Source organism: Borostomias antarcticus, assembly GCF_949987555.1.
Source record: "Borostomias antarcticus genome assembly, chromosome: 8".
NCBI lineage: Eukaryota > Metazoa > Chordata > Actinopteri > Stomiiformes > Stomiidae > Borostomias > Borostomias antarcticus.
Genome location: NC_140241.1, coordinates 1,828,408 through 1,843,069, shown reverse-complemented (window position 1 = coordinate 1,843,069; position 14,662 = coordinate 1,828,408). Strand labels below are relative to the sequence as shown.

The 14,662-nt window shown below is 48.6% G+C and overlaps 1 protein-coding gene across 1 annotated transcript in view; it reads left to right on the top strand.

Moving 5' to 3' along the window:
* The window catches only part of LOC311312126 (immunoglobulin superfamily DCC subclass member 3), a gene marked incomplete at both ends in the record, with an annotated part of 30,529 nt that extends 22,425 nt beyond the window's left edge, over positions 1 to 8,104 (top strand). Inside the window, 8 exons of the mRNA XM_084441997.1 lie at positions 1,233 to 1,398; positions 2,164 to 2,414; positions 3,732 to 3,896; positions 4,662 to 4,850; positions 5,165 to 5,281; positions 6,773 to 6,902; positions 7,610 to 7,736; positions 7,994 to 8,104. Coding sequence (XP_084298123.1) covers positions 1,233 to 1,398; positions 2,164 to 2,414; positions 3,732 to 3,896; positions 4,662 to 4,850; positions 5,165 to 5,281; positions 6,773 to 6,902; positions 7,610 to 7,736; positions 7,994 to 8,104 — 1,256 coding nt within the window. The remainder of the gene's footprint in view (positions 1 to 1,232; positions 1,399 to 2,163; positions 2,415 to 3,731; positions 3,897 to 4,661; positions 4,851 to 5,164; positions 5,282 to 6,772; positions 6,903 to 7,609; positions 7,737 to 7,993) is intronic.
* Between the last annotated feature and the right edge of the window lie 6,558 nt (positions 8,105 to 14,662).

Here is a 14,662-nt window from a genome sequence, read left to right as displayed (position 1 = left end):
AACGGGGTGGGGGGGGGGGGGGGGTTCTGGATTTTTGGCGACGCAGACGATGTGTAATTGTGTCCCCATTGAGGCGTGGGGGGGGGGGGGGGGGCTGTCGGCGGGACTGCATCTGTCCCTCCCGGTGTCACAGCCGAGGACGGGGATGAGACGGGTGTCACTTTAATTTGGGGACGAGGCGCGGCTGTCGCCCTCGTCACGGGTCGTGAACTTGGGATTTTTTTTTCCGGGCGGACTACTTTTTGTGGCGTATGCTTCGTTGTGGTCTGAGACGGACCGGAGTACGACTGTGTTGGTCCAGGGACTGGCTGGCTGCTTTCACAGAGCAGATCAATGAGGAGCCATACTCAACAGCTAGATACACACACACACACACACACACACACACACACACACACACGATCAGAATTCTGAATCTGATTCATACTCAGAGGACCCAGTACTAAATGGAGTGACAACGCTCCTTACTGACGATATAGTAACTTTGGTATATTTGGGTGTGGGGTATTTGGTATATTTGGGTGTGGGGTATTTGGTATATTTGGGTGTGGGGTATTTGGTATATTTGGGTGTGGGGTATTTGGTATATTTGGGTGTGGGGTATGTATTTGACATTTGAACAGTGGTACGTTTTGCCCAGGCCATAATGTGCTCCCCATTCGGTCAGGATAATAAAGGTCGATAGTGATTGGGTTGTATTATCAAGCTGCTGCTCGCCTAACTAGACAGTCCTCTATGTAGTCAGTCCTTCATCCATCACTGAGACATGGTACATTCCTCCTCACCTCCCCGGATGGGAATAATGACCATGGTGTCAGGATACTGGTTCATCTGTGCTGCCCTCTACTGGACACTGGTGGCATTTCAGGACACGGGAGACAACAGAAGGACAGCAGCCACGTCTGCCCCCCACGTCTCAGCCCCTAGCTTCCTCCCTCAGATAAGCTCGGCTCAGTAGTCAGAAACACGCTCAGATAAGCTCAGCTCTGCACTCAGAAACATGTTCTGAAAACAGTGAAAATGTATCCAAAGTTTTTACATCGACTTGCACATACATCGAATATCAATCAGAGATTCACTTTTATTCCCTCCTCCTCCTCCTCCTCCTCCTCCTCCTCCTCCTCCTCCCTCTTCCCCCTCCTCCTCCTCCTCCTCCCCCTCCTCCTCCTCCCCCTCCTCCTCCTCCTCCTCCTCCTCCTCCTCCTCCTCCTCCTCCTCCTCCTCCTCCCCAGCGCCTCCTGAGTTCCAGCAGTGGCCGCAGTCTGTGTCCCGGCCAGCAGGGGGCAGTGCTGTGTTCACCTGCATGGCGCAGGGCGTCCCGGACCCCCACCTCATCTGGCTGAAGAATGGAAAGATCCTGACCCCCGGGGACAACGTCAAGCTCACCAACAACAACAGGTACACAACAACAACAACAACAACAGGTACACAACAACAACCACAACAGGTACACAGAGGTATATTTACGTCAAGCTCAACAACAACAACAACAACAACAACAACAACAGGTAGACACAACAACAACAACAGGTACACAACAACAACAACCACAACAGGTACACAGAGCTATATTTATATCAAGCTCAACAACAACAACAGGTACACAGTAATATTTACATCAATCTTGTCAACAACAACAGGTAGACACAACAACAGGAACACAGTACAGGTACACAATATTTCCGCAGCTGATGATCATACGAGCCTTGTGAGACCATCCTGATATTACGAGCTCACCTTGTTACTCGCAAATCAGTCTGGATACTCTGGATAGAGAACATTTTGAGCTCGATCGGAAAACGATCTTGCCAATCAGCGTCAGTTCTGAGGAGTTTGAAATACCAACAGCTACGCTGGGCAAGTTCATGTCAGCGAGGAGCGGTTGAAGTTAGCGTTGATAAGATCTTTTCAGATGGTTCATCCATCCACCTGCCAAGTATTTCTGAAATCGCCTGCACTTTTCCAAACAGTTTCCAATGGAGAGTTCCCAGATGGTTATGCGAAGCAAACCATCTGGCTGTGTCAGGTTATGATCATACTTGACTTGATATTAAAAGTGCATTTCAAACCTTACATGAAGATATAAAAGAGAACACCACCTTCACCCCATCCCATAATCGAACTAAGCTCGTCTCTAACCACGCCCTCTACCGCCCCCTGCAGTACGCTGGCGGTGACGCGCATCACCTCCGTGGACGAGGCCATTTACCAGTGCATCGCCGAGAACAGCGCCGGCACCAGCCAGGCCGGCGCCCGTCTGTCCATCACCCAGTCCACCGAGCTGCCCGAGGCGCCCGAGGACCTGAAGGCCACGCCCCTGTCCTCCACCAGCCTGCAGCTGTCCTGGGCCCCGCCCGACCCCGAGGTCACCGACGGCATCATCGGATACGTGCTGCACATCCGCATGCTGGGCGGTGAGGAGACATTCATGTTCATTTATTTTATTATTTTTTAAAATTTGTGAACATATTTTATTGGCATTTTCAGAAATCAAAGGGCATTACGCTGACATGAAATACTCCAATCAAAACAAACAAACAAATCCACCCCACCTCTCCCTCGCTCCTACCCCTCCCTCCCACCTCACCCCCCACCTCACCCCCCCCTCCCACCTCACCCCCCACCTCACCCCTCCCTCCCACCTCACCCCCCACCTCACCCCCACCTCCCACCTCACCCCCCACCTCACCCCTCCCTCCCACCTCACCCCCCACCTCACCCCTCCCTCCCACCTCACCTCACCTCCCACCTCACCCCCCACCTCACCTCACCTCCCACCTCACCTCACCTCCCACCTCACCCCCCACCTCACCCCCCCCTCCCACCTCACCCCCCACCTCACCGCCACCTCCCACCTCACCCCCCACCTCACCGCTCCCTCCCACCTCACCCCCCACCTCACCCCTCCCTCCCACCTCACCTCACCTCCCACCTCACCTCACCCCCCACCTCACCGCTCCCTCCCACCTCACCCCCCACCTCACCCCTCCCTCCCACCTCACCTCACCTCCCACCTCACCTCACCCCCCACCTCACCGCTCCCTCCCACCTCACCCCCCACCTCACCGCTCCCTCCCACCTCACCCCCCACCTCACCCCTCCCTCCCACCTCACCCCCCCCTCCCACCTCACCCCCCACCTCACCCCTCCCTCCCACCTCACCTCACCCCCCACCCCACCCCTCCCTCCCACCTCACCCCCCACCTCACCCCTCCCTCCCACCCCCCACCTCACCCCCCCCTCCCACCTCACCCCCCACCTCACCCCCCCCTCCCACCTCACCCCTCCCTCCCACCTCACCCCTCCCTCCCACCTCACCCCCCACCTCACCCCTCCCTCCCACCCCCCACCTCACCCCCCCCTCCCACCTCACCCCCCACCTCACCCCCCCCTCCCACCTCACCCCTCCCTCCCACCTCACCCCCCACCTCACCCCTCCTTCCCACAAAAGAGATTCTCCCAGACTACCTCTACAGTAGCAACCGCTCTGCCGAAGACGATTGTGATTATCTTAAAGAAATACAGAACCCCCCCCCCACCCCCTCCCCTGTCCCTGAATGGTAATGAGTCCAGACAGACCTTTCTCCAGTGCTGACACAGCGTAAAATGAAGTGTGGAGATAGTCCTGGTTATGCTGGCTTAGTGTAAACGAAGTGTGGAGTGTGGAGATACAAGTAGGTCTGGCGTCTGGCTACGCGAGCTCATTTCCTGTTTGCTTCTTTCACATGCAGAGCCAGACAGCCGAGAGCTACAGGAGGCCGTCAGTAAGACCACCTTCCAGCACGAGTTTGAGAACCTGGAGCCGGCCACCACCTACTCCATCTACCTGAAGGCCTACTCTCCGCTGGGGGCCAGCCAGCAGACCCGCACTGTGGTCACCACAACACTAGGGGGCGGTAAGTCACTTTCCATCTGCACGAGAATGAAGTTATTGCGAGTTATTGATCATTTCATGGAAAAGTTCCATTGGTTCCGTTGAATTTTTTCGGTCACTAGGGTAACGACTTGGTACGTCAATCAAATGCGACAATAGTCAAACACTAGCAAGTCGAAAACATTTACAAAATGTCAAAAATTGACTTTGGGACCCTGTTGTTCGAGGTGGGATTATTATTTACATATCCTGACTGTTCTGTCTTTGGAAGGCTCACGAAATAGTCACTTGTCATTTATAATGTTAGCTAGCTACCACCACTAACCAGGCGAACTTCATATCGTTGTGGCGGATGTTGAAATGGAAAAAAGAGGTGTTCTTGTTTTGAATATGAATGTTCCATATGTGATCTATATGGATCTATATCCAATGAGACAAGGCCAAATGCAATTTTTCCCACTGAACATTTTAGTTAAAAAAACAAATATTACTTTTCTTTCCATCTTTCTGTTTCTCAGTTCTGCTCTGCTTGTGTTTTTCTCGTTGGCTGAGTCTCCTCCTGCTTATCTCTCTCTGCTCTGTTTGTGTTCCAACGAGTGGCATTCAATTTGTATGGTAATTCACTCCCAGAGACACACTCACGCTGTCTCTCCATCTCTCTCTCTCTCTCTCTCTCTCTCACACACACACACACTCACCACACACTCACCATGTACACACTCACACACCACGCACACACACACACTTCCTCTCTCTCTGTTTCTTGCTCCTTCCTTCTCCTCCACAGTTCCCAGTCCTCCCAGTTTCTTCACCAAGGTGCTGAACCAGACGGCCATGCAGGTGTTCTGGGAGTTGCCCAGTAAGCCAGGCAAGGTGGAGGGTTTCCGGCTGGCATACCGCGGGGTCCCCCAGCCCGACTTCCAGGGGCAGGAAGTCTTCCCCGGGCACATCAACACCCACACCATCTCCCATCTCGGTCAGTCAAACAGACACACAGCTACTGGGACAATATGGATTGTTGTCTAAAAATATTTTTCTACCTACATTTTGTTTGTGTTTTTTGGGGGCTAAGCAGTGAAGCCGCGTAGGCCACCATTTTGTTTGTACCTTTTCTTATTATTTATCTCATCATCTTCTTCTGCCATGGGAGTCCATGGCAGCCCATAGAACCGTATGGTGAAAAGTTGTGAAAATTGTTGTGGTTTCGCAGTGATGGCGCAGTGTCCTATGTCAAAAACATTCCTGGTTCATGTCCCGATGTTCCTGACTGATCGGACCTTCTTCTCTCAGAACCGGCGGCGGTGTACGAGATCCAGCTGGTGGCCTTCAACGGCAACGGAGACAGTCCTGCGAACAAGCGCCTGGTCTCACTGGCTGAGAGTGGAACCAGCCTCAAGAACAGCGCTGGTAAGACAGCAAAACAAACACACCCCAGAGAACAGCAAAACGATTACACCCCAGAGTACAGCAGAACTAACACACCCAGAGTACAGCAGAACTAACACACCCAGAGTACAGCAGAACTAACACACCCAGAGTACAGCAGAACTAATACCCCCCAGAGTACAGCAGAACTAACACACCCCAGAGTACAGCAGAACTAACACCCCCCAGAGTACAGCAGAACTAACACACCCAGAGTTCAGCAGAACTAACACACCCAGAGTACAGCAGAACTAACACACCCAGAGTACAGCAGAACTAACATACCCAGAGTACAGCAGAACTAACACCCCCCAGAGTACAGCAGAACTAACACCCCCCAGAGTACAGCAGAACTAACACACCCAGAGTACAGCAGAACTAACACACCCAGAGTACAGCAGAACTAACACACCCAGAGTACAGCAGAACTAACATACCCAGAGTACAGCAAAACGAACACACCCCAGAGGGTTTGTGCTACAAACTCCTACAGTACATTTATTTACATATAAACTACATTTCCCTGCAGTATAATATGGTGAAAACATACACATGTCCTTAAATCAAAGGGAGATGTTGCGTTTTTAAGATGAATATGAAGAAACAAATTGAACTGACATCCGACAAACCCACATGGACATTTCCCATTTACTAAGAATGTAGAGAAATGTGAGAGTATCACTGGGTAGTGTCACAGCTCCGCCACTAGGTGGCGGTATAGACAAGAATACACATGTTCTTTCTCCTGGACCTCTTCAGAGCGCATAACCGCTTGTCTCAGATCAGCGGCTGAATGCACAGCTGTTGTGAGTGGGCGAAATAGGACCTTATGGACAAAAGCCAAGGCTAACATATTAGTCAAAAGAGCTGTGTGCACATCCAACCATACTAGACCAGGTGCTGGATCTGAGAGTACATACGTGAGGAGAGAGGAGAGATCTACACACTGATATCTCCCGGTTCACTTTATTGAAAATATACGCAACGTTTCGACCGTTAGGTCTTCATCAGGCAACTTCCTGGACGGACAGATGAAGACCTAAGGGTTGAAACGTTGCGTTTATTTTCAATAAAGTGAACCGGGAGAAATCAGGATATTTCCTCTATTCTAATATATTAGTCAAAACACACCTTTTAAGTTTGTTTTCTATTATATGTCCCAATGGTAGTTTGGACCATTATACAGGTGAAGCAAAGACATTATACAGCAGTTTGAAGGTTCAAACGTATGGATATAATTTAGAGGATCTTTGATCATCAGAAAATATAAATACATGATTATGGTTTGTTGACACGTTGTACCCTCTAACTCTGTCCATTTGTGTGCGTGCGTGTGTGTGGGTGTGTGTGTCTGTGTGTGTGTGTGTGCGTGTGTGTGTGTGTGTGTGCATGCGTGTGTGTGTGTGTGCGTGTATGCGTGTGTGTGCGTGTGTCTGTGTGTGTGTGTGTGCGTGTGTGTGTGTGTGTGAGCAGATGGCCAGGGCCCCTGTAACTGCGGTCCGAGTGGGGAGGGCTCCATGACTGGCATGGTGGTTGGCATCCACATCGGCATGGCCTGCATCATCTTCTGCGTCCTCTTCCTCATGTTCGGTTACCGACGCAGGTAAAGACTTCAAAACATGTCGACTCACGAGTCTCTAAAGATTTCCTCGCTAAAAGTGGGCGGAAACAATTTGAGAGATTGGGAAAAAAAAACGACACTGTAGAAACAATCCACCATCTTTAGGGCGGTCCTTCCTGATGGGGCGGTGAATGTTTTGTTTTAATTCTCCACTCTGATTGGAGGACATCATTTCCGATAAGGCGGGTCTTTCACCCTATTGGAGATGTAGGCAGTGGTTCTGATTGGTAGCACCGGTTTTGGCAACGATCCTCAATGGAGGTGTCTCCAGACTTCCGGAGGTGGAGATCTCGATAGTCTGGCGTCGCGAGACTCGTAAACACGTTGATACCGCGTTAGCATCGAGGACAGGAACGCGTTAGCATCGAGGACAGGACCGCGTTAGCATCGAGGACAGGACCGCGTTAGCATCGAGGACAGGACCGCGTTAGCATCGAGGACAGGACCGCGTTAGCATCGAGGACAGAACCGCGTTAGCATCGAGGACAGGACCGCGTTAGCATCATGGACAGGACCGCGTTAGCATCGAGGACAGGACCGCGTTAGCATCAGGACAGGACCGCGTTAGCATCAGGACAGGACGGCGGTCGGGGAGTTTAAATACCACTGGGTTTGAGTGAAGTAAAGATACTTGTGGATCCTGAGCGAGGGGGTCTCATGTGTGAACGTTGCCCCCCCTCTGTCTCCAGCTTCTTCTGCAGGAAGGAGAGCGGGGGCAGCTGGGGGCCTCATCTGGGGGCGGACGGGGCCCCGAGGGGCGCGGTCTCCAAGGAGGGCGTGGTCCACATGCCCGAGGCTATCGAGCTAATGCCGCAGGTAACGACTTTCCATATGTTCATACTCACATCAGTTATTATCTGACACATACACACATACATACAGTACACACGCACACATACACACACACACATGCGCACACACACCCACAAACTCACACAGACTCACACAGACTCACACACACACACACACACACACACACACACACACACACACACACACACACACACACACACACACTTCTGAGCTGTTACCATTGATGATAACCCCCCCTCCTCTCCCCTCCCTCCCTGCAGAGGTCTGACTCCGCTGCTCCGGTCGTGGGGCTTCAGTCGTCTCCTCCAGCTCAGTGCCACGTCCTTGTAGAGCAGGTCCCTCCATGCCAGCCTGGCACAGGCACCGGCTAAAGGGCCCTAAAACACCACCTCACCAACCCCCCCCCCCTCCCCGTGACCTTTTTTCCCTTCCCCTCTGGTACAAACGACTGTTCGATGGTTCCTCCCCCCCCTGCCTGCCCACCAAAGCCTTAGCCCCGGCCCTGATTCCCCTGATGAATGAGAGTGTGACTGAGATCCCGTTTGCGATCGGGAGATGATCGTGCTCGTTCACGGGCGTCCGTTCAATGTCTTTTACCACACATGAACACGGGTATCATGAATTATACAGTCATGTCTTCATGATACTCACCAGAACATTTAAAAGAGCACGGTCACGCTTGTATTTGGATGAAGCGCTTGAATTGTCGGTGTTGGCCTTTTTAAAACCCGTGTCAGTGGAGCTGTTTCCCTAGAGGACAGAATCGTGGAGAAGTGGTTCTGGACTGGTTTGCCCATTGATGTTTTTCCACGATTTTCCAGTTTTTCTGCGATTTAAGCATTTAATCCAAATAATATTAACTTAAACAAACATGACTGTGCTCCTTTAAATAACTAAGTCTGATTAACTGTCTGTTAAGTCCATACTAAGTCCATACTCTCCGACGAAAACATTTTCCTGTGTGGTTTTAGACGTTGTTTAGGTATTGTTCTACCTAACTGTCAAAGATGCTTCCTCCTTAACCAAAACCAGTTTAGACCAGCTTAATTTAGCATCATTTTAAGTTTGTTGCCAACGGTGCCATGTTTCAGGTTCAGCCAAACTACAGACACCCAGAGGCCTTTGGCCAGTTTGAACAGTGAATGTGGCCTTCAGATTGTCAGGTGTTGACTCTGACGATACTGATACCAGTACCAAAGTGATTTCACTGTTCGGCTAGCGTGTGGAGAGAAAGAGGGTGTGGTTGTGTCCGGTAGATGCGTTTCCACTCGGGTTAGCTAGTACCTCAGGGCGTCGTAGCTAAACGTGGTCTGCCTTCGCCTTACTGAACCTGAACTGATTGTTTGTCTCACCGAGTTAGCCTGAGAGGTCCAACGGGGAGGAACCAGAGATACACTCGTTTCTTTTCTAAGCCTCTCCTTCCCCCTCTTCTTCCCGTCCTCCCTAACTGCTTCCCCACCAAAACTTTACCTCCAAAGATAGCTACCTCAGCCTGGCGCGACGCCGGAGCTATCCAGGTAACCATTTTGCTACTCGTGCTGCTGGTCAAGCATACCTACCTCAAAACCAAAAGGGTACTTGGATGCCCACTACCCCCCCTCCTTTACTAACGGGTGCCAATGCCAGTGTCCTGTGCCAGCCGCTGCCGGCCCCCTGTCTTCAGGGTTGGTGTCCCTCGACCCCAAACCCTTCCTGTCAAGAAGAACAAGAAGCCTTGGATTGTGATTGAATGTTAGCGCACCCCTCTCCCCATGCAGAACTGGTCCGGTCCGCTCCGTCGCGAAGGCAGTGGGATTGAACCAACACGGTGGAGGGGGGGGGGGGGGGGGGTTGCCAGTTGTCTTTAGTTTTGATCTTCAGTATTGTCAATTCCTTTGCTTGATTCTGATGCCAGTTTCCACCGTCGCTTCAAGAGCTCAACAACGAGCCCCAAACCCTGAACCTCAACATTCACGTCGTATGGATCGTCCAGTGTTCGGCCTTAACACCGGTTTGTGCCACACGGAAGCACATGGCGATGATCTGAGCACATCTACCTCCAGCTGTGCAGGGGCGTCCCAGCTGGGCGATGGAGAGTCTTCTGCTCTCGATGTCCCACGATGTCTTCAAGCCCAGCTGTGGAGCGCTGCATGTCAGAGGCAACGTTTTCCCTCAGCGAACGAGAGAGGGGGGGCTGTGTTCACCGTAACACCGCTTGTGGAACCTCTCTCTCCTTCCTGTCTCACCCACTCTGAGGAGAGATTACGAGGAAAAAGAGCATCGGGATTCAAAACACCGCAGGCCTGCCAGACAGGCGCTAGCCTCAACCACAGCCCACATGTTGTTTTGAACGTTGCAGGAAAGGATGGACATAATGGAACTGACCCTAACTTTGCTTGCATTCAATGCAAGAAGCAAAGGAAGTTCTTGCCCTTTTCAGCATAATTCCATGTCTGTATTCAAAATGTGTATTGTTGCAGAGATGGCCAATTTCAGGACGCTTTTTGTCTCCTGCCAACAAGTATTGATTTGAAGTGTCCCTGTTGTCATGGAAACCTGCTGTTATTGTGAAGGTCGGTAGACCACTTCAGTTCTCTCTCCATTCTGTCTCTTTGTGTTCAAATGAGCCCCTCAAACTCACATGGCGCAATATTAGCTTTCTTCTGTAGACCACTGTTTCAACCGGAACTTTCCAAATATTCTATGAAAACCAAGTTGAACGATATCCAAAGATTTAAAATTGTTATGGTTTTCAGTCTTTATCTTCATTCCCAGTCTGTTGTTGATGAATGATTCGTGTTTTTAAGAGGTTGCCATTATTCCAAGACAAACCACGCGTCCCTCAAAGCAACAGAACAACGTTCTGTTAAGCAACTACAGTACCTTTACCAAGTCCTAGTCCTGTAACACTACATGTTCATGGTTGGTTCTCTTGTGTGTAACTGACAGACCTTTAGAACATGGAACACTGCATATGTTCATTTTCCTTTCAATACAATATTTTGCTTTGAAAACTGAAACTTCAATATATATTTTCATATTGTCACAAGAAGATCTGTCTTTATAAGGATGGAGTTGATATTGCCAAATAGCTGTCTTTTGAATTCTATGATGAAATACTATGACCAAATACCTCATACATATTTTAACATATATATTAAAATAAAATTCAGTTACATTTATTCATTACCTAAACACATACTGTAGCTACCTGAGTGTGTACAGTATGCATGGTTAGTGTGTGTGTGTTCCTTGAGTGACTGACAGTTAGTAAACTTTGAGCTTGCTCTGGTGTAGAGCTGCCTTTCTTCATTATTGGAACTATTCCTCCACAGAATAATTGACAGGTTATGATGTTATTCAAGTCATATTAGGATTCTGTTGGTTTTTCAAAGACTCAAAATATATTGTGCTTGCACAGCTATAAATTATTTAAGCGACACTAGACGTTTATGTTCTGACTGATCTTTGGTTGTCCATCACTAGACGTTTCTGTTCTGACTGATCTTTGGTTGTCCATCACTTGTTCTAGAAGTGTTGATTGAAGGCTTAAATAAGATCAACCATAAAGGCACCATGTTTGCTCAAGGTTGGAGCTCTAACGTCAGGGCCAAGGCTGTCACCAACGCCGTCACCAACGCCGTCACCAACGCCTTCCCCTCTACTGTCAACGCCTCATCTAACACTCGTTTTGTGTTTTGAATTTAATAGCTATTTGAATATAACAAACACGATACCAAAAGGAGATAAAACAGAAAAACGTCAGAAAATTGTCAATATTTTATACTCTGACTTACAAGACATTAAGTTGAGACCCAATATTTCTTTGAACAAAACGACAAAAAAGTTTTTAAAAAAAGATGTTGATTCTAAGTTTGGCTGTTCTTTTGCAGAACATTTCTTTCATGTTATTGATTATGTTTCCTCTCACTGTTGTTTTGCTGTGTAGGGGGAATGTGGCCAAAATGAAGTCCTAATAATGAGTTCATCTTTCAAATGTTATTGTTATTGTTATTAATATTATAATTATTGCCAATTTCTAATTCCCCTACCCCTCCCTTTATTTTTTTTTAATACTGGTTGGCCTTTTGACTTTTTGTAGTTGAATGAAGTGAAAATGTTGGCTAGAAAAATGTGATTTTGGAACAGGATGGTGTGTTGTCTGCAAAAGGTAGGGTAATAAGCATTGTATTGAATATGAATATGACGTCATGAATTTTGACCAGGATGGATAATTCAAACCTTCGTACTCTCTCTAAATGTATAAACACACTCGTATCAGAACTCCTAACTTTTATAACCTATTTCACCCTTTTTCTATTAAGTATCAACCTTGTTATTTAAGTTAATTTGCAAAGATGGACACTTGCCATACCATAGTAAGCCATATAGGAGATTTCCTAAGCCATATTCTACACAACTGTTGTGTATTTGGGTCCATACTTTGACATCAGGTGGAACGTGTATTACTATGCCATTTAACACTGTAAAATATACTTCTTTTACAATGAATAAGTTTTATTTGAGATGAATAGGTAAATGAGTAGGTCCTGAATATAGCCTATCGATTGAGAGTTTCTCAGAGCCAGACGCACAACCTACCTCTTGCTAAACATTTACATTGAGTAGTAAAACACATACAAAATGTAGAAGAAAAAGTAGTGAAATGAAGCTAGAACCAATGAGAAAAGCGATGCTTTAATGTTCATAATTTTCTTTTCTCTAAAACCATTCCTTTCTTCAATATGTGTGTCATCCCTGAAACCCCAAAGCTTTAAACTGCTTTTAGAAACTGGTCCCAGACCAGCGGAAAGAGGAAGACACGAGATCAAATGTATTATTCTTTCAGGCATAACCAGAGACCTCCGCCTGTGTTTCTGGACCCGTGTTTAACGGAGGTGAACCAGAGTGAGATCTACAGTAGTGGTTCTGGGGTCTCTGGGTGACACGTTTGTTTGAAAATGTCAACTAAAACAACATGCCTGTTTTTATTTCTGTTTTGCCTCCTTTCACATGAAATGACACATGAAAACCAAATAAAACTAAAACCGTTTAGTAGACATCTGTGTTTCACGAGTTCTCATTTGCAAGGCTAGATTCCATAACCCTGTACTTGAAGGTACTGAAAAAGTCAAAAAGGCACCTAGTTTTTCCACAGCCTTGAACAGTTCACATCAGACTGAAAGGTGTGTTTCAGTATTTGACCAAACTTGCCCTGTAGCTAAAAATAGCATTGTCCCTCTAGAGCAATGGTATGATTACAATGTAAATACTAACGCAGATTAAAATCCCACAGTCTCACTTGGCTTCACCAATGCCAACAATGTTTAGAATTAGCTCCTTAACCAAAGCGTGCATTCTTGTGAGCTAGTATGCTTTCTACCCCACAGTACAGGATTAGCCCTAGGTGCTCATTTAATTAAAGTCGGCTAACAGCGCCACAGATATAGGAACATTCCAGATCTCAGCGATTAGATGAAACAGGAAGTAAACAGAGTGCCAATCCCGTCTGGGCCTGAGAGGCTCTCTGGTATCTACAGATGCTGCCTGCTATGTTGTTTGCCAGTTTACTCAGCGCCCAGCTGGTCTTCCACACACACACGCACACACACACACACACACACACACACACACACACACACACACACACACACACACACGCGCGTATGCAGTAGAGCTGGTTAGCCTGATTAGGCCTAGTCTAGTAGAGCTGGTTAGCCTGATTAGGCCTAGTCTAGTAGAGCTCTAGTCCTGATTAGGCCTAGTCTAGTAGAGCTCTAGTCCTGATTAGGCCTAGTCTAGTAGAGCGGGTTAGCCTGATTAGGCCTAGTCTAGTAGAGCTGTTCAACCTGATTAGGCCTAGTCTAGTGCTGCTAGAGCCCCTGGTTCACCCCGGACCCCTGGGTCGCCCTGCTCACCCCCTGCTCCTGTCCCCTGGATTCCTCACCCTGAGCCCCTGGACCTTCCTGGACCCTGAGCACCTCCCCTCCCAGTGACTGCCCCTGCACTACCCCTAGAGGAGCACCTCCCCTCCCTGTGACTGCCCCTGCACTACCCCTAGAGGAGCACCTCCCCTCCCAGTGACTGCCCCTGCACTACCCCAGAGACTTTTGTACACTTTGGTCAGTGTCACTTGGTTTTGTTCTGCCTCGTGTGTTTGGTCTTGTGTTCGTCGTCTTGTCTGTTGTCTTGTCTTCTATGTTGGTTTGTGTCCTCCCAGCTCTAGACACCTGTCCCCTCACTAGTCTCACATCACTCCAGTCCCTCTCCTGGCCCTCTAGTTCCCCCCTCTAGTTCTATGTCCCAGCCTCGTTCCCTGTTCCCTTCCCTTGTGTCCTTGTTCCTCTGTCCTTGTGTTGGTGTCTTGTTGGAATCCCTCCATGTCCTTGTCTGGGTGATCGTCTGCACCTGTTATGTTATGTTACCTCGTTATGTCTCGTTGCTCACCTGTGCGTTGTTCCTTGATTGTTCTCCCAGAGTATATATACCCTCCTGTTTCCTTTGTTCTCTGTCGGTTCATTGTCAATGTTAGTGTTCCCTCCCGGTGTTCCTCTATTTGTTCTTTTTGGACATTAAATTCCTTTATTCTGAACCTGCACTGCCTGCCTGCTGTCTGCTATTGGGTCCTACCTCCACCAGCCTCAAACCCTAACAGGTATTACTGCGTTTGTTAAGTCCAGAGCTCTATTCCAGTCCAAACCCCGTGAAATAAAATGATAATTCATTCTGAGAGTCAGGCTATGGACAAGCCAGATTTCTTGGAGATTGAGCAGTGGTCTCCAGAGTGGAAGCACTTGAGCAGTTTTCTAAATCTTTGGAACAAAATCCCCTGACTAAGAGAGAGATGTGAAGGGCCGAGCTTAAGATACTGTCCCTCCGAAGCAGTTAATCTCAGAGAGAGCAAGAGAGGGAGCACGAGAGAGAGAGCGTGAGAGAGAGAGCGAGAGAGA